Here is a 20,256-nt window from a genome sequence, read left to right on the forward strand (position 1 = left end):
CTCTGCACTGCCTTGCACTTTGCTTGCTCCACACACTTTTTTTCAACAGGTAATGTAATGGCATCTGGATACACTACAACCTTTATTGTACTGTGTTCTATTTTAGTGTTGTAGCGTCTATTTAGCGCTTTATCCCCGAAGGACATTTTCAGACCGCTAGCATGCAACTCCTCTGGTGGGATGCTTGGTTGGCTGGTTGTACTTGTTGTGATCCTGTGTGGGAGTATGTTGGTTTGTGCCTGACTTGACCAGAGGGGTGCTCTTATCTCATTTGGAAGACCAGCTGCTAGTGTTGAGATATGAGAGATAGACATTGAAATTGTGGTTATATTTCAGGCTAAAACATGTAAGAAAGAACATGGCATCTGCCTAGCCAAAGGAGCAGTGGGGTGCTGTGTGCGTCTACATGAAAACACACAATAGAGAATCCCTGTAATCCATATGGCAACATGTGCAATTCAGAGCTTCTGACAAATTAAAGTGATGCCAAACTGGCAAGAATGAGAGTTGGGGATGGAAGAAGTAGCCATGCATCTTTTTTAAAGGTAGGAATACTGTCTCCTACTGCATACAACACACCTCATGAGAGAGGAAAGAAATAGAGGCACAATCAAAGCTGGTAACCTGAACAGAACCAACAAAGTCTTTAAAAAGCCCAGATTCCATCTAACTGATGAGCACTAATCTTGGCTTAGGCTCGTGTCAGACTGGCACCCAGCACGTGCAAGGGTAAGAGATGAACAGCTGACTTGTGATGTTCCTAGGAGTTACCTACTAAATGCTTGGACTGTTGACAACATTGTGAGACAACTGTCATCCTAAGAATAGTCCTGACTGATTTGTTTTCACAGGGGTTTCTTTACATATGACTGTAAATATCTGTTGTGTCAACATAAGCACTTGTATCACCATTATATGTTGGAAATAGCCATGTGACAAGGCCACACTTACCTACAGTATTTTGCATCTCACCGTACCTATTAGCAAAAATAAATGTTGAGAGTATTTCTGCGGCTTAGGCTTGCTTATGATTAGGGCTAAATGAATACTGTTTACCTGAAGTACGTGAAGCAAATCATGGTGAATTTCAGATCTGCACCCACCTAGAGTCTGGCAAAAACAAAGTAAACTGCGGATAGTAATTCCACAAATCAATGTGGTTTGGGTGCATCAGCCATTTAGCTAGAAATATGCCTTTTTCTCTAGTTTACAGGCAGAGCAGATGTTAGCCAAATTCCACTCCATGGGGACACCAAAAGCAAATGCTGAGTTCACCAAATTCTCTTTTTAGATAATTGTTTTACCCAACACTATTTATGATTGGAATTATATGCTATGGAGATACAATATTACCACATCTATACGATACCCTTTTGAATAAGCGAAATGAATGATGGTAAATATTTACACATTGGGATCCCATATATGTTTTCGCATACTTACAGACAGGTTCCTCAAGTTAAATTAGATCACTTACAGCCAGATGTACTGAGTTTTTTTACAAGCCACAAACTCTCTGATTCCCTAAATCAGAGGGGTTTCAACTGGTGGAAGAGATTTTAGAAATGTGAGAGGATGATGCTACCCAGGGTTCTGGCAGATGTAGGATGGGGGGGAGTTTGGCTAGGTCCCCAGGAAACCATTCTGAGCTCAAGGAATAGGGTTGTTGATAAAAAGTAGGATCTCTGTTTTTTCACCGTTAAGATTGAGACAGTTTGGTGTTATCCATATAGCGCAGATGAAATGCAATTGTAGAATGTCCTGATGGGTTTAGAAATTAATAAAATGATCTGAGTATCATTTGTGTAGGCAAAGACCTCACAGCCAAAGGAGCATATTCATTCTGCCAGGGGAGAAACATAAACAAGAGGGAGGACCCTTTTTGGAACCCTTCATTAAGAATGGCGAGCCACTTGATGGCAGATAAGCAAACACTGAAATCCATAAGGAACCTCAGGGGAGTAAAGTGACAGATCATGTCAAAGCCCGCAGAGAGGTCTAAAAGGATCAGGCCAGCTGATCCACCTAGATTCATATAGCAGTAAAGGTTGCCAGTCTCTGCCAGTGGTGCGGTTTTGGTGCTGCGGCCGGTTCTCAAGCCAGACAGAGTAATTAAGAACATGATTCTCTTCCACATATTTGGATTGCTGAGTACTGACATGTTTCTCAAGGATTTTTGCCAGAAGAGGCAAAAAAAAGAATTAGGGTGGTAACTAGCAGGTGGTTTAGGGTCTAGACAAGGTTTTTTTCAAGAGCGCAATAACCATGGCATGCATCCGTAAAGACGATACCATGGTTTTGGAAAATGAAAGATGAACAAGAGCCACAAGTTGAGGGGAGATTATGGGGGATCTAGAGAGAAGAAGTAAGGTGGACATGGCTCCAGACAGGAGTCAGATTCGAGGGGAGAGACCAGGTGAATGACCTCATCTAGTGTAGTAGGAGAGAAATTAGAGTGGAGTTTACGGTACAATACGTTTTACTATTTAAAGTAGATTGGAGGAAGGTGAGTAAAATCCTCATATACGTTTCTGACTTCCTCGATGAAAAAAGTATGAAGTTTAGAAAGGTTCTTGGGAAGGAGTTATCTTAGTCCATGAGGCACTGGGATTAAGGCAGGAATTAACAGTTGAAAACATTTCTTTGGATGAGTTAATAGCCCTTTTCGATTTTAGTGGCCAGTATCAGGCAATTGTGGCCCAATAGAATATTGATATGTTTTTCAGGCTGCTTTATAAGCAGATTTATTGAGCAAATCATAGAATGATGCACTCTGAGGACTTGCAATGTTTCTAAAAATATTTCCAAATCATGAAATGCGTTTAGAAATTGTTACCGACTCAGTATTTGGAAGGGACATGTTTTGGGAATACTGTCTGAGTACTTAAATGCAACACTAAGGTTCAATGGTTTGTAAACCACAGAAAAAGTTACCAACTCCCAAGTTGTGACTGGTTTGCAAATGAGGAGAAGTCCCCTTTGACCCACTCCCCCTTTTTCGTTCCAGTGTAAGCATTCAACCTTGTGAATACTTTTAGTATACTTACTGTGGGCTTAAAGCAATTTCATTTGTTAGTTTAAGTGTCATTTAAAAATCCTTGTTAGGTCGAGTGTAAGCGATTGACCTTGTGGATACTTTTAGTATACTTACTGTGGGCTTAAAGCTATTTCATTTGTTAATTCAAGTGTCATTTAAAAATCCTTGCTTGCAAGTGGTCAGTTATCCCGTTCTGTCCCCCCTTCTCTGTGTGGGAACAGGGACCACCTACTGTAAAATTACACTTTGTCCTGATTATCCGGTCTGTAGGGTACTTCTTTTTTACTTTGTTTCCTGCCTGTATAAAGGGATCTGCTCTTTTCATTTGCAGAGCATTCTAGCTCTGAGTTTAGCTTAGCTGTAAACAAGGTTACAAGTCAGGCTGTTATCTTGGTCACATTTGGACTTTGTGGGCTCTCTGCGCCCTCTCTCAGCTGCCTGGCTCCCGCGTTCCTTGTCATGGATTTTCAAGCCACACTGAACGTGTACCAAGCACAAGCACTTCCCTCAAAGTGTGTTTTTGTGGTAGGATGACCGAAGTAGGCACTTTAACATTGCGCTTCAACTCATGCGTTAAGTTTTAGACAACATCAGCTGATGGTCGCTGGCTTAGCAAGACACACTGAACGTGCACCAAGCACCAAGCACTTCCCTCTAAGGCCCGTATTTATACTTTTTTTTAGCGCCGCATTTGCGTCGTTTTTTGACGCAAAAACGGCGCAAACTTGCAAAATACCATTGTATTTTGTAGGTTTGCGCCGTTAGCCGTCAAAAAGCGGCGCAAATGCGGCGCTAAAAAAAGTATAAATACGGGCCTAAGTGTATTTGTCTTTGGGACAGTGTGACTACGGTATGAGCTTTAACATTGCGCTTCACCGCATGGGTTATTAAGTTTTAAAACCGCACAGGCTGATGGTTGCTGGCTTAGCACAGAACTCTGAACGTGCACTGAGCATGCGTACTTCCCTTTAAGTGTGTTTGTTTTTGTGGGCGTATGACCACAGTAGCCGCTTTAACATCGTGCGTCGTCTCCTGGGTTGTTAAGTTTTAAACAGCACGGGCTGATGGTTGCTGGCTTAGCGCGGTATAGTTGTGAAATGTGTTCAAAGTAAAAGATGCGGACAGGCTCAAACAATGAAAATGCACACACTTTTTAAGGTACACAGAAACAAACAGGTGTGCCTTCATTGCTACTGCTGTATTCTTTGAGCCTTAGGAACCAGTCTTGGGAACCAGGAATGATGGTTCTTGTCTCCCTTGCTGATTTCACATCCTGTGTTTTTGAGTAATTTACTGTATGGCTTTGTGACAAACAAAATGCAGCTAGTAAAGGAGATGACAATGTTTACGGCCATGCTAATCTTTTGGCTCATCTGTTCCAGCTGGTTTATTTAAAAAAAAAAATCGGCAGATTCTCTACTTTTCTAGGCCATTTGTGACACCACCCTGACTGCGGTTTCAGAGAAAGAAGGGGAGAGAGACAGCGAAATTAATTAAAATTATAAAACATGCGTCCCACATCTTTAATTTCCTTAAAAGTTCAAAAGGACTACGGATTTAAAATGCATTTGCTAGAAAACTTTTTTTTTTTTTTGAAAGTAGGCAGTGTCAATCCTCTTTAGAAGTCGCAAAGAAATGTGCCCAGAAATAACTTTTAAAGTTTTGCGCATGACAACTTGCTGATATGCAGTTTTGGTAAAGTTTACGATATTTGTTAATTTGCACAATAAACAACAAAAACATATGGGCATGTGACTTTGTTGCTTGTGAAACTGAATTTGTTTCCCAGGGTTCAGTTTTGGACACAGTGGCTGCTTTAACATCCCAGGTTATATTTAGGCTTACTCTATTGTTTTAAGCATAATGCAAAAACAAGTATCGTGTTTATTTTGCACAACAACACAAATGATATTGCTTGAAAATCGACAGCAATGTGGGAAATGCACAGGCACTGGTTGGAGCACGTCCCTCAATTGCTCATGTTCTGCTTGACTTGATCAGCGGGGCACCCGCTGTACGGACGCTGCGCTTTAGCTGTCATCATTTCAACCAAGCTACAGGCTGCCTTGCAGCTGAAACCTTTAGGGGCAAATTTATAATACCCTAGCGCCACCTTGTGCCACATTAACGTATTTTTTTTTTAACGTTAATGTCCACGCGCCGTATTTATAGGTTGACGCAATGGATGCATTGCGCACTCTGTTACCCTTTGCGTTACATTATGGCCTGCGCAGGAGTAGTGACAATATTTTGGCGCTACTTCTGTAGAGTACATCAATAGCGTAGTGAGAAATGACGCTATTGTCCCCGACCCTGCATCATGGTGCACCGTATTTTAAATTGACACACACTGCACTGCATTGGGTGGTACTGTGTGCCTGCAGGTGTCTTGCTGGAAAATGACAGGGTGTTCATGGTTGTGACACGCGGAGTCATGCCTCCCTGTAAATACGGCGCCTGGACATTGCATGCATTGCGCCACCCTGTAAATACGGCGCGTGGCCGTAATTACAGGGTGGCGCAATGCATGCATTGCGCCACTCGGTTACCCTTTGCATTACATGTCCACGCGCCGTATTTACAGGGTGGTGCAGTGCATGCATTGTGCCACTCTGTTACCCTTTGCGTTACATTATGCGTGCGCAGGAGTAGTGACAATATTTTGGCGATACTGCTGTAGAGTACATCAATTGCATCATGAGAAATTACGCTATTGTCCCCGACCCTGCATGACCCTGCATCATGGGGCACCATGTTTTAAATATGACACACACATGTTAGCGGTAGGGGGGTGCTAAGGGGTGCAGGAAAAGTGGCGCTGGACTCACTTTCCATAAATCTGCCCCTTAGTTTTTAATATAACGAAAAAAAGTCAAACTCCTCTTTCCACGATGTTTCAATTCCAAGGGACTGCGGATTGAAATGCAATTACTAGAAACCGTTCTCTTTTTCTCTTCTGAGCGCCATGTTTAACATTTCTATTTTCTTAAATAAACTGCAAAAAAAATGCTACCTTTCAACAGTTTAAAAACTGAGGTACAGTCTTTAACCGCTTCTGTGCCTTGGACGAGATGATCTCGTCCAAGGCTACAGTTCCCCTGTGTCTTGGACGAGATCGTCTCGTCCATGGCACAGGGGAACTTGGGGGCGCGCTAGCGCGCCCCCGTGCACCCCCCCTCCCCCCCCAAGTCGGGGATGGAAGGGGAAGACCTTCCCCTTCCACCCCCGACCACCCCCACCCCCCCCACCTGTGACGTCAGCGCACGCGCGCGCGCTGATGTGTCACAGGGGCCTCCCTAGTCGCGCTGGAAGCTCTGCTTCCAGCGCGATTGAAAAAGAAACGCAAAAGCATTTCTTTTTCAATCACTGGGAGGCCCGGAGGGGCTTCAAAGGGAAGGAAAAGTATTTCCTTCCCTTTGAAGTCCCTCCGAGGGTTTCAAAAGCCGGATTGCTTGCAATCCGGCTTTTGAAACCCCACTAGACACCAGGGATTTTTTTTTTTTCATTGAAACTGACAAAAGGGAGCGACCCCTTGGACAAGGGTCGCTCCCAGGGGGGGCATTTTTTTGACAAGGCCTTTTTTGCCCCCCCTGGGGGCAGAACCTCTAGGCACCAGGGACCATTTTTTTTTATTTTGTTTTTTATATGTTTCATTTTTTTTTTTTTGGTGGGGAGCGACCCCTTAGGCAAGGGTCGCTCCCCTTGGGGGGAAATTATATTTTGGCCATTTCTGCCCCCCTTGGGGGCAGATTGGCCTATTTTGATGAGGCCAATCTGCCCCCAAGGGGGGTAGAAACCACTAGACACCAGGGATTTTTTTATTTTTTTATTGTTATTGGCAAAAGGGAGCGACCCCTTGGGCAAGGGTCGCTCCCAGGGGGGGCATATTTTCGGGAAGGCCTTTTTTGCCCCCCCTGGGGGCAGATCGGCCTTATTAGGCCGATCTGCCCCCAGGGGGGGCAGAAACCTCTAGGCACCAGGGACCATTTTTTCTTTTTTTTCTTTTTTTTATGTTTCCATTTTTTTTTTTTGGTGGGGAGCGACCCCTTAGGCAAGGGTCGCTCCCCTTGGGGGAAAATTATATTTTGGCCATTTCTGCCCCCCTTGGGGGCAGATTGGCCTATTTTGATGAGGCCAATCTGCCCCCAAGGGGGGTAGAAACCACTAGACACCAGGGAGTTTTTTCTTTGCGTGAATTTCACGCAAAGGGAGCGACCCCTTAGGCAAGGGTCGCTCCCTGGGGGGGAGGGCAATTTATTTTAGACCATTTCTGCCCCCCCTGGGGGCAGAAACCTCTAGGCGCCAGGGCAATTTTTTTTTTTGTGTTTTTTTTTTTTGTTGTTTCTTTTTTTTAGAGATGGGGAGCGACCCATCAGGCAAGGGTCGCTCCCCTGGGGGGCAAATTGTATTTAGACCATTTCTGCCCCCCTGGGGGCAGATTGGCCGATTTTAGGTCAATCTGCCCCCAAGGGGGCAGAAACCACTAGGCACCGGGGATTTGTTTTTTGGTGCCAATGTCACGCAGGGGGAGCGACCCCGTAGGCAAGGGTCGCTCCCGGGGGGGGGGGGGGGGGTTGGGGGGGCAAATTTATTTTAGGCCCTTTCTGCCCCCCGGGGGACAGATCGGCCTATTATTAGGCCGAACTGCCCCCAGGGGGGGGGCAGAACCCTCTAGACGCCAGGGCAATTTTTTTGTGTGTTTTTTTTTTTTTTGATGTTTCTTTTTTTAGAGATGGGGAGCGACCCATCAGGCAAGGGTCGCTCCCCTGGGGGGCAAATTGTATTTAGACCATTTCTGCCCCCAAGGGGGCAGAAACCACTAGGCACCGGGGATTTGTTTTTTGGCGCCAGTGTCACGTAGGGGAAGCGACCCCGTAGGCAAGGGTCGCTCCCGGGGGGGGGGTGGGGGTTGGGGGGGCAAATTTATTTTAGGCCATTTCTGCCCCCCTGGGGGACAGATCGGCCTATTATTAGGCCGAACTGCCCCCAGGGGGGGGCAGAACCCTCTAGGCGCCAGGGCAATTTTTTTTTTTTTTTTTTCTTTTTTTAGAGATGGGGAGCGACCCATCAGGCAAGGGTCGCTCCCCTGGGGGGGCAAATTGTATTTAGACCATTTCTGCCCCCCTGGGGGCAGATTGGCCAATTTTAGGTCATCTGCCCCCAAGGGGGCAGAAACCACTAGGCACCGGGGATTTGTTTTTTGGCGCCAATGTCACGCAGGGGGAGTGACCCCGTAGGCAAGGGTCGCTCCCGGGGGGAGGGGTGGGGGTTCGGGGGCAAATTTATTTTAGGCCATTTCTGCCCCCCTTGGGGGCAGATCGGCCTATTGTTAGGCCGATCTGCCCCCGGGGGGGGCAGAAACCTCTAGGCGCCAGGGGAAATTTTGTTTTTTTTTTGTTTTTTTTCTTTGTTTGTTTTTTTAGAGATGGGGAGCGACCCATCAGGCAAGGGTCGCTCCCCTGGGGGGCAAATTGTATTTAGGCCATTTCCGCCCCCCTTGGGGGCAGATTGGCCGATTTTAGGTCAATCTGCCCCCAAGGGGGCAGAAACCGCTAGGCACCGGGGATTTGTTTTTTGGCAACAATGTCACGCAGGGGGAGCGATCCCGTAGGCAAGGGTCGCTCCCGGGGGGGGGGTGGGGGTTGGGGGGGCAAATTTATTTTAGGCCATTTCTGCCCCCCTGGGGGACAGATCGGCCTATTATTAGGCCGAACTGCCCCCAGGGGGGGGCAGAACCCTCTAGGCGCCAGGGCAATTATTTTTTTTGTGTTTTTTTTTTTGTTGTTTCTTTTTTTAGAGATGGGGAGCGACCCATCAGGCAAGGGTTGCTCCCCTGGGGGGGCAAATTGTATTTAGACCATTTCTGCCCCCCTGGGGGCAGATTGGCCAATTTTAGGTCAATCTGCCCCCAAGGGGGCAGAAACCACTAGGCACCGGGGATTTGTTTTTTGGCGCCAATGTCACGCAGGGGGAGCGACCCCGTATAGGCAAGGGTCGCTCCGGGGGGAGGGGTGGGGGTTGGGGGGCAAATTGTATTTAGACCATTTCTGCCCCCCTGGGGGCAGATTGGCAGAGTTTAGGTCAATCTGCCCCAAGGGGGCAGAAACCACTAGGCACCGGGGATTTGTTTTTTGGCGCCAATGTCACGCAGGGGGAGCGACCCCGTATAGGCAAGGGTCGCTCCCGGGGGGAGGGGTGGGGGTTGGGGGGCAAATTGTATTTAGACCATTTCTGCCCCCCTGGGGGCAGATTGGCAGAGTTTAGGTCAATCTGCCCCAAGGGGGCAGAAACCACTAGGCACCGGGGATTTGTTTTTTGGCGCCAATGTCACGCAGGGGGAGCGACCCCGTAGGCAAGGGTCGCTCCCGGGGGGGGGGGGGTGGAGGTTGGGGGGAGAGAAATTTATTTTAGGCCATTTCTGCCCCCCCTGGGGGCAGATCGGCCTATTATTAGGGCGATCTGCCCCCGGGGGGGGGGGCAGAAACCTCTAGGCGCCAGGGCAATTTTTTTTTTGTGTTTTCTTTTTTTTGTTTGTTTGTTTTTTTAGAGATGGGGAGTGACCCATCAGGCAAGGGTCGCTCCCCAGAAGGGCAAATTGTATTTAGACCATTTCTGCCCCCCTGGGGGCAGATTGGCAGAGTTTAGGTCAATCTTCCCCAAGGGGGCAGAAACCACTAGGCACCGGGGATTTGTTTTTTGGCGCCAATGTCACGCAGGGGGAGCGACCCCGTAGGCAAGGGTCGCTCCCGGCGGGGGAGGGTGGGGGTTGGGGGGGCAAATTTATTTTAGGGCATTTCTGCCCCCCCCCTGGGGCCGGCTGAGCTACAGGCCAAACACCACAGGTAGGCACCTTGCAAAAAACACCTCTGTTTTCAGTGAAAAAATATGTTGTGTCCACGTTGTGTTTTGGGCCATTTCCTTTTGTGGGCGCTAGGCCTACCCACAGAAGTGAGGTACCATTTTTATCGAGAGACTTAGGGGAACGCTGGGTGGAAGGAAATTTGTGGCTCCTCTCAGATTCCAGAACTTTCTGTCACCGAAATGAGAGGAAAAAGTGTTTTTTGGGCCAAATTTTGATGTTTGCAAAGGATTCTGGGTAACATAACCTGGTCAGAGCCCCGCAAGTCACCCGATCTTGGATTCCACTAGGTCTCTAGTTTTCAAAAATGCACTGGTTTGCTAGGTTTCCTCAGGTGCCGGCTGAGCTACAGGCCAAAATCCACAGGTAGGCACTGCTTTTTATAAAAAAATGTGATGTGTCCACGTTGTGTTTTGGGCCCTTTCCTTTCGTGGGCGCTAGTCCTACCCACACAAGTGAGGTATCATTTTTATCGGGAGACTTGGGGAAACGCTGGGTGGAAGGAAATTTGTGGCTCCTCTCATATTCCAGAACTTTCTGCCACAGAAATGTGAGTAACGTGTTTTTTTAGCTAAATTTTGAGGTTTGCAAAGGATTCTGGGTAACAGAACCTGGTCCGAGCCCCGCAAGTCACCCCATCTTGGATTCCCCTAGGTCTCTAGTTTTCAGAAATGCACAGGTTTGGTAGGTTTCCCTAGGTGCCGGCTGAGCTAGAGGCCAAAATCTACAGGTAAGCACTTCGCAAAAAACACCTCTGTTTTCTTCCAAAAATTTGGATGTGTCCACGTTGCGCTTTGGGGCGTTTCCTGTCGCGGGCGCTAGGCCTACCCACGCAAGTGAGGTATCATTTTTATCGGGAGACTTGGGGGAACGCTGGGTGGAAGAAAATTTGTAGCTCCTCTCAGATTCCAGAACTTTTTGCCACAAAAATGAGAGGAGCATGTGTTTTTTTAGCCACATTTTGAGGTTTGCAAAGGATTCTGGGTAACAGAACCTGGTCCGAGCCCCGCAAGTCACCCCTCCTTGGATTCCCCTAGGTCTCTAGTTTTCAGAAATGCACAGGTTTGGTAGGTTTCCCTAGGTGCCGGCTGAGCTAGAGGCCAAAATCTACAGGTAGGCACTTCGCAAAAAACACCTCTGTTTTCTCCCAAAATTTTGGATGTGTCCACGTTGCGCTTTGGGGTGTTTCCTGTCGCCGGCGCTAGGCCTACCCACGCAAGTGAGGTATCATTTTTATCGGGAGACTTGGGGGAACGCTAGGTGGAAGGAAATTTATAGCTCCTCTCAGATTCCAGAACTTTCTGCCACAGAAATGTGAGGGACATGTGTTTTTGTAGCCAAATTTTGAGGTTTGCAAAGGATTCTGGGTAACAGAACCTGGTCCGAGCCCCGCAAGTCACCCCTCCTTGGATTCCCCTAGGTCTCTAGTTTTCAGAAATGCACAGGTTTGGTAGGTTTCCCTAGGTGCCGGCTGAGCTAGAGGCCAAAACCTACAGGTAGGCACTTCGCAAAAAACACCTCTGTTTTTTTCCAAAATTTAGGATGTGTCCACGTTGCGCTTTGGGGTGTTTCCTGTCGCCGGCGCTAGGCCTACCCCCGCAAGTGAGGTATCATTTTTATCGGTAGACTTGGGGGAACGCTGGGTGGAAGGAAATTTGTAGCTCCTCTCAGATTCCAGAACTTTCTGCCACAAAAATATGAGGAACATGTGTTTTTTTAGCCAAATTTTGAGGTTTGCAAAGGATTCTGGGTAACAGAACCTGGTCCGAGCCCTGCAAGTCACCCCTCCTTGGATTCCCCTAGGTCTCTAGTTTTCAGAAATGCACAGGTTTGGTAGGTTTCTCTAGGTGCCGGCTGAGTTAGAGGCCAAAATCTACAGGTAGGCACTTCGCAAAAAACACCTCTGTTTTTTTCCAAAATTTAGGATGTGTCCACGTTGCGCTTTGGGGTGTTTCCTGTCGCCGGCGCTAGGCCTACCCACGCAAGTGAGGTATCATTTTTATCGGGAGACTTGGGGGAACGCTGGGTGGAAGGAAATTTGAAGCTCCTTTCAGATTCCAGAACTTTCTGCCACAGAAATGTGAGGAACATGTGTTTTTTTAGCCAAATTTTGAGGTTTGCAAAAGATTCTGGGTAACAGAACCTGGTCCGAGCCCCGCAAGTCACCCCTCCTTGGAGTCCCCTAGGTCTCTAGTTTTCAGAAATGCACAGGTTTGGTAGGTTTCCCTAGGTGCCGGCTGAGCTAGAGGCCAAAATCTACAGGTAGGCACTTCGCAAAAAACACCTCTGTTTTTTTCCAAAATTTAGGATGTGTCCACGTTGCGCTTTGGGGTGTTTCCTGTCGCCGGCGCTAGGCCTACCCACGCAAGTGAGGTATCATTTTTATCGGGAGACTTGGGGGAACGCTGGGTGGAAGGAAATTTGTAGCTCCTCTCAGATTCCAGAACTTTCTGCCACAAAAATGTGAGGAACATGTGTTTTTTTAGCCAAATCTTGAGGTTTGCAAAGGATTCTGGGTAACAGAACCTGGTCCGAGCCCCGCAAGTCACCCCTCCTTGGATTCCCCTAGGTCTCTAGTTTTCAGAAATGCACAGGTTTGGTAGGTTTCCCTAGGTGCCGGCTGAGCTAGAGGCCAAAATCTACAAGTAGGCACTTCGCAAATAACACCTCTGTTTTTTTCCAAAATTTAGGATGTGTCCACGTTGCGCTTTGGGGTGTTTCCTGTCGCCGGCGCTAGGCCTACCCACGCAAGTGAGGTATCATTTATATGGGGAGACTTGGGGGAACGCTGGGTGGAAGGAACTTTGTAGCTCCTCTCAGATTCCAGAACTTTCTGCCACAAAAATGTGAGGAACATGTGTTTTTTTAGCCAAATCTTGAGGTTTGCAAAGGATTCTGGGTAACAGAACCTGGTCTGAGCCCCGCAAGTCACCCCTCCTTGGATTCCCCTAGGTCTCTAGTTTTCAGAAATGCACAGGTTTGGTAGGTTTCCCTAGGTGCCGGCTGAGCTAGAGGCCAAAATCTACAGGTAGGCACTTCGCAAAAAACACCTCTGTTTTTTTCCTAAATTTAGGATGTGTCCACGTTGCGCTTTGGGGTGTTTCCTGTCGCCGGCGCTAGGCCTACCCACGCAAGTGAGGTATCATTTTTATCGGGAGACTTGGGGGAACGCTGGGTGGAAGGAAATTTGTAGCTCCTCTCAGATTCCAGAACTTTCTGCCACAAAAATGTGAGGGACATGTGTTTTTTTAGCCAAATTTTGAGGTTTGCAAAGGATTCTGGGTAACAGAACCTGGTCCGAGCCCCGCAAGTCACCCCTCCTTGGATTCCCCTAGGTCTCTAGTTTTCAGAAATGCACAGGTTTGGTAGGTTTCCCTAGGTGCCGGCTGAGCTAGAGGCCAAAATCTACGGGTAGGCACTTCGCAAAAAACACCTCTGTTTTTTTCCAAAATTTAGGATGTGTCCACGTTGCGCTTTGGGGTGTTTCCTGTCGCCGGCGCTAGGCCTACCCACGCAAGTGAGGTATAATTTTTATCGGGAGACTTGGGGGAACGCTGGGTGGAAGGAAATTTGTAGCTCCTCTCAGATTCCAGAACTTTCTGCCACAGAAATGTGAGGAACATGTGTTTTTTTAGCCAAATTTTGAGGTTTGCAAAGGATTCTGGGTAACAGAACCTGGTCCGAGCCCCGCAAGTCACCCCTCCTTGGATTCCCCTAGGTCTCTAGTTTTTAGAAATGCACAGGTTTGGTAGGTTTCCCTAGGTGCCGGCTGAGCTAGAGGCCAAAATCTACAGGTAGGCACTTCGCAAAAAACACCTCTGTTTTTTTCCAAAATTTAGGATGTGTCCACGTTGCGCTTTGGGGTGTTTCCTGTCGCCGGCGCTAGGCCTACCCACGCAAGTGAGGTATCATTTTTATCGGGAGACTTGGGGAAACGCTGGGTGGAAGGAAATTTGTAGCTCCTCTCAGATTCCAGAACTTTCTGCCACAGAAATGTGAGGAACATGTGTTTTTTTAGCCAAATTTTGAGGTTTGCAAAGGATTCTGGGTAACAGAACCTGGTCCGAGCCCCGCAAGTCACCCCTCCTTGGATTCCCCTAGGTCTCTAGTTTTCGGAAATGCACAGGTTTGGTAGGTTTCCATAGGTGCCGGCTGAGCTAGAGGCCAAAATCTACAGGTAGGCACTTCGCAAAAAACACCTCTGTTTTCTTCCAAAAATTTGGATGTGTCCACGTTGCGCTTTGGGGCGTTTTCTGTCGCGGGCGCTAGGCCTACCCACACAAGTGAGGTATCTTTTTTATCGGGAGACTTGGGGGAACATAGATTAGCAAAACAAGTGTTATTGCCCCTTGTCTTTTCTCTACATTTTTTCCTTCCAAATATAGGAGAGTGTGTAAAAAAGACTTCTATTTGAGAAATGCCCTGTAATTCACATGCTAGTTTGGTCACCCCGGAATTCAGATATGTGCAAATAACCTCTGCTCCTCAACACCTTATCTTGTGCCCTTTTTGGAAATACAAAGGTTTTCTTGATAGCAATTTTTTACTCTTTATATTTCAGCAAATGAATTGCTTTATACCCGGTATAGGATGAAAATGCACGTCAGGGTGCAGCTCATTTATTGGCTCTGGGTTCCTTGGGTTCTTGATGAACCTACAAGCCCTATATATCCCCGCAACCAGAGGAGTCCAGCAGACGTAACAGTATATTGCTTTCGATAATCTGACATTGCAGGGAAAAGTTACAGAGTAAAACGTAGAGAAACATTTATGTTTTTTTTCACCTCAATTTCAATATTTTTCTTTTTCAGTTGTTATTTTCTGTAGGAAACCCTTGTAGGATCTACACAAATGACCCCTTGCTGAATTCAGAATTTTGTCTACTTTTCAGAAATGTTTAGGTTTCTGGGATCCAGCATTGGTTTCATGCCCATTTCTGTCACTGACTGGAAGGAGGCTGAAAGCACAAAAAACTGCAAAAATGGGGTATGTCCCAGTAAAATGCCAAAATTGTGTTGAAAACCTGGGTTTTCTGATTCAAGTCTGCCTGTTCCTGAAAGCTGGGAAGCTGCTGAGTTTAGCACCGCAAACCCTTTGTTGATGCCATTTTCAGGGGAAAAACCACAAGCCTTTTTCTGCAGCCACTTTTTCCAATTTTTTTTAAAAAAACGAAATTTTCACTGTATTTTGGCCAATTTCTTGGCCTCCTTCAAGGGAACCCACAAAGTCTGGGTACCTCTAGAATCCCTAGGATGTTGGAAAAAAAGGACGCAACTTTGGCTTGGTTAGCTTATGTGGACAAAAAGTTATGAGGGCCTAAGCGCGAACTGCCCCAAATAGGCAAAAAAAGGCCTGGCACAGGAGGGGGAAAAGGCCTGGCAGCGAAGGGGTTAAATAGACATACACTAACTCTATGCTGTTAATTTAAAAAGTTGCATCACTGTGCTTTTCACGCACATAAATACATTTGGGGTAAAAGCAGACAAGTGCTTTCACTTACAAACAAAACACCTGGTACGACCCTTGATGTAATGTATGCAGCCGTACCTTCTATTTTTGTGATATGGAAAAGCTATTGTGTAATGAAATCACAGGAACATCAATTAAGTCTTTTCCAAAGAAGACTTCTGGAGGCAGGACTCAGCGTGTCACAAGTTTCACAGTAACAGCACAAACCACTCCATGGACACCCTGTCATTTTCCAGCAAGACACCTGCGGGCACACAGTACCACACAATGCCTCTCAACATCATCTCACAGCATCAACACAACATGAAACCCATCAAACCATACATCAAAGGCTTCACACCATCCCACCACACAACGGGAAGCAGCCCCTCGATGATTTAATGCAGCAGTTCAGTATGTTTTCAAGCCAACTCAATACTGTGTCATCCATCATCACACTCCTGCGGCATCACACCATGCTACATCATGACAATGACTTAAAACATATCTCCCAACAGCACACCTCAACTTGCCCCAACACATCAGAATACGTAAAAAAATACCACCCATAACACTCCTTCCTCATGTCATTACACCTTATTTCCATCCACCCAAACACCACAGCAACAATGCACTCGTGGCGTCTGCTAACAGCCCCACACTGCTAATTGACTTTACAATATCAGTTTCTTCTGCATCTAACATCGGATCGCAGCAGACTACCCAAAACCACACTTTCCAACACAATAACCACCATGCTGCACAGTTTACTGCAGCTCTTGTACATGTCAACACAATACTGAACAGTATGTCACAGCATCATCTTTACACACTGTAGGAACGTATGTCACAGCACCATCGCCATTCACTGCCAAAACACATCATGCAATCACATTATACAGTAAGGCCAGGGCACAAGCGAGGGGAACCCAGACAACACACCAACCCACACGTACTGTGCCACATCTGACCGTCCGGGAGGTATCAAAGAATGACTTAGGGACCTACAACTAACCACTCCCTGCCAGGTGAAGAGAATGGCATGGATCCAACTCAAAAGCAGAGATCAGAGAGACTACTACGTGGGGACCAAAAACAATGACTCCAACACCACACACACTATCAATAAGATAATAACCAAACTTACATTCCCATCTCTACAAAATTTCATGGGTGAGAAAATGGTCACAAGGCCAGAACCCCTCCTAGAGCCTACCTGGCGATTACCCACAACAAGAAGTTAGAAGTAAAGGGGCATAAACAAGCCAAGAGCAGAAATGCACAACCGCTCAAGAAGACTGATACAACAGTTACAACAAACACAGCCTGGAATAGCTAAGACAAACTCCCTCAAGTTCAGGCATACTAATTCAAATAAGGGTGTAGCACACTTGAAACAAAGGATCCTAAAGGCACCAGATTAATTTCCTACCTTCCTAAGTATAGGTTGTAATATGTGTTCAACCCAAAGACATTTCACAAATATGGTACTGCTGCGGAGGACACTGAAAACATTTGAATTTTTCTTTTTATTGAATTTAATTTGTGGTGGGTGCAACAAATACATTATTAAAAAGTCAATAAAAGTCTATAAAAAGGAGATGCACTTTTCTGTTACAGGATCCCAATTACTATAATGGATATTGCATAAATACAATTCATACCTATAAATATGCTTTTATCAAATGCCAGAACAGCACTTTTCAAGTAAATTTATAATTAATTTACAAAAAATACATCTACAAAGAAGTATATCAATGATATTTCATCATATTCCCTCTACTTCTAATTAAATAATTACCATTTAAATATTTGCTACCAATACGCCCTGCAAGAAGCAAGTGTGGGGTATATCAGCGCCACCCTTGCCACCACAGGGGCACTGGGAGCTGGAGCTGACGTTTGACTTCTCAGGGACAGAATGTCCTCGCTTCTGGTGGCCCAGGGTGCAGAAAAGATGTGGGAGGTGCATAAACAATTGATGATGCATCATCGCCTTCTAGTCCAGACAGAGCCAGAGAGGGAGAGATACTTTGCTCCTTGGAAACCTCAACCATGTAATTTTAAAATCTAAGGGGGAATGAAGAGAACTTCCCTGGGAAAAGTAAGTGTAGGTCTAAGGTCTGGTGGGAAAACCCAGGGATATGTGTATGTTTGTTTGCATATTTATGCAGCTTAAGTCCAACTACAAGCAATGGGGTGTAGTATGATAAAAGAGGGGTGCAAAAAGATGTCCAGTAAGACTTGCTTTAAAAAGGGAGAGTTCCCTATGCTGGTGCCCATGTGATGGAAGCAATCAAAGTAATTATTTCTGCACAAGGTGCTCCTTGCTGATGCTAAGGAGGGAAGGTGATGGGCTGCAGCTCCAGAACCATGGTGCATTGCAGGAGAAAGCCTGCCACCAGGTTATCTGGTCCTTTCCTTCTTGCGGGTGTGTTCTGAACTATTCACAACAAATATGACGCCCTTCCTCTTTCTGGCTGTTTTAACCTAGGTGTGATATTTAACAATGCCTCCAAGAGAAGGTGTGGGGTAACTGTGGAAATGACTTTAGCTAATATATGGATCCTATACGGCCACTGTAGCTTGAATAAACGCACAATATTTTAAGATTCAAAAGTCAAACAAATGAAATGGATAGTTCAAATTTGGTTACAGATTTGAGTTTACCAGACTAAATCAAACTTTGGATGCACATTTGCTGTGGATTGCATTTTACAAATCTGAGGTCCAAAGTAATTATAGAGTAACATTTGTACTCCGGAAGAGACATGGCTGTCAGTGCAGATGAGGGAGAAGCTAGTTGCATAAAATATGTGCCTTCAACCTTCACAAATGGCTCAGAAGAAGCAGGCTTGACAGAAAGGGTAAGGGCAGACCCAAAACTGAGGAGCTACTGTAAAAAACAAATAACGGATGCCATTTTTTTACAAGGTCATTTAAGCTGGATCCTGTTTAATAGACCTCAGGCCACAGCTGAAGTGAAGAAATAGAGGTCAAAATAGGGAAAAAAAACAGGGAAACCCCAAAGAATAGATGGACATTATCATATATTGAGTTGTGATAACTGGGCTTCTGCTGCAGTCACAGATAAATGGTTATTCTACATGAAAAAATATATTTTTGCTAATAGCTTTAGTGCCATTTGATGGCCCTGATCTGCATATTTAGAGGTTGTGACCAGGATGTTGTGGGAGATGGGGTCTTGCCAAAGGATAGGTCTGGTACCCGTCACTGGCATGATCAATGGAGATGTGAAAAAGGCTCTTGGTGGCAAAGGAGTAGTCGCTGACCACGGACAATCCCCAAAGGCCAATATCTGCATCAAGAATCTGCTGGAAGTTCATCTCCTAAAAGATGACTCGTTTTGAGCTCAAAATCAGTGACTAGGGAGGGCTCTGGTGTCATCCATAGGACATTGTGGCATTGCTTTGGTTAGAGGCTTCCTGTTAAAGTCGTCAAGTTTTCAAATTGTTTTAAAGATTTTATCATCGCACGATTGCAGATTTTGTTTTTATTAACATTGTGTTTGTCATTATAGATCTCAAGGAGCCTTACATCAGGCTGGTATTTAATTGTTACCCTCTGAAAACAAAAAAATACATGTATTTCTGGACAGAAGTGGTGTTTCTGTTCCTAATATCTCGTTCCCCAAGAGTTCAATTGTAGAAACTTTAGACATGGGGGGAGGGAGGGAGAATAGATCCACAATCACCCAGCCTTTATAGGTTCACCATGATCATCACATTCTAGACTCCACCCTCTTCTGACCCACAGCCCCAAAGCCCCACAGTTCATTATTACACCTTAGTCATTTCATCACACCTTAAACACCACACTCTACTAGGCCACAGCCCGACTTCATTATTCCACCATAGTAGTTTCAGATCACACTCTGGACACCAAACTATATTGGTCACAGGCCTACACTTCATTACTACACCTTAGACACTGCTCACCACACTCCAGTAACCCAAAGCTACACGTCATTAGTCCATACACCACACACCACTGGCCTACAGGCCCATTCTTCATTAAACCTCCCTAATCATGCCTTTCCAGATACCATATTTACAATGTGGATTGTATTTATCAAATGCAAATTTTCATTTTAAAAATATAAGAATGGTAATGTTGACCTGTTCTCCCTAAAGGACTGTCGTTTCTGTAGAATTAGTGAATATGGCTGTTGGCAGTCCACGCACTAAACGTTTTGTCCCATTCTCTTACAGACGTCGGGTTTGCTACGTAAGAAACGCTCACCGGCGATGTTGGATTGCCGCTTCTGCTGTTGGTGTTGCCCACATATGGATGGTTGTGGGATATGCTGCTGGTTCTGATCTCCAGAACATAATGTTCATCGCTGAGTCTGGGGACCAGCTGCAAAGTGCCATATATGGATATGCTTCTAAATATCTTGCTTCACTCAATCTCTACAGGTCCCATGCAGGCTACCTACAAGGGTGTGTGTACTTCTCTCTATCCCTCATTTTATTTCTTTTTTTTAAATTGATTTGAACTAAGAACCCATAACAACAAATCTTTGAAACACAATAAAATGCGGAGTTTTATTGTAGAAATATGGGATTCTGTACAAAAAAGCAATGTTAAAATATCAATAAAATTCAAGTAAATAATATGTTCCAAATCCATATTCCATCAATATTAATTTATTCATATTACCAGGTCATGTACTAATCAATTCTTTTGTTTAAAGAAAGTAAAGTGTTAAATGTTTTGGGACCCCGGGCAAGACATTTTTTGGGGCATCCAGTTCATACTTTCACTGCCCATTTTCCGCTAATTGAAGCCCACATGATGGCATTGGCAAGCAAACTTTCACAAAATATGGTTCACACAAAAACAGTTTAAATGTCTTTCCAGGCTTATAGTAATGTCCAATGAATGTTCA

General features: G+C 45.6%; 1 protein-coding gene across 1 annotated transcript in view; it reads left to right on the forward strand.

Moving 5' to 3' along the window:
* The window catches only part of LOC138247443 (hepcidin-like), a 33,911-nt gene extending 13,943 nt beyond the window's left edge, over positions 1-19,968 (forward strand). The window contains exon 4 of the mRNA XM_069202069.1: positions 19,577-19,968. Within this exon, the coding sequence (XP_069058170.1) occupies positions 19,577-19,684 (108 nt within the window). The 3' untranslated portion in view covers positions 19,685-19,968. The remainder of the gene's footprint in view (positions 1-19,576) is intronic.
* The last annotated feature ends 288 nt before the right edge of the window (positions 19,969-20,256 follow it).

Source organism: Pleurodeles waltl, chromosome 7 (genome assembly GCF_031143425.1).
Source record: "Pleurodeles waltl isolate 20211129_DDA chromosome 7, aPleWal1.hap1.20221129, whole genome shotgun sequence".
Lineage (NCBI taxonomy): Eukaryota > Metazoa > Chordata > Amphibia > Caudata > Salamandridae > Pleurodeles > Pleurodeles waltl.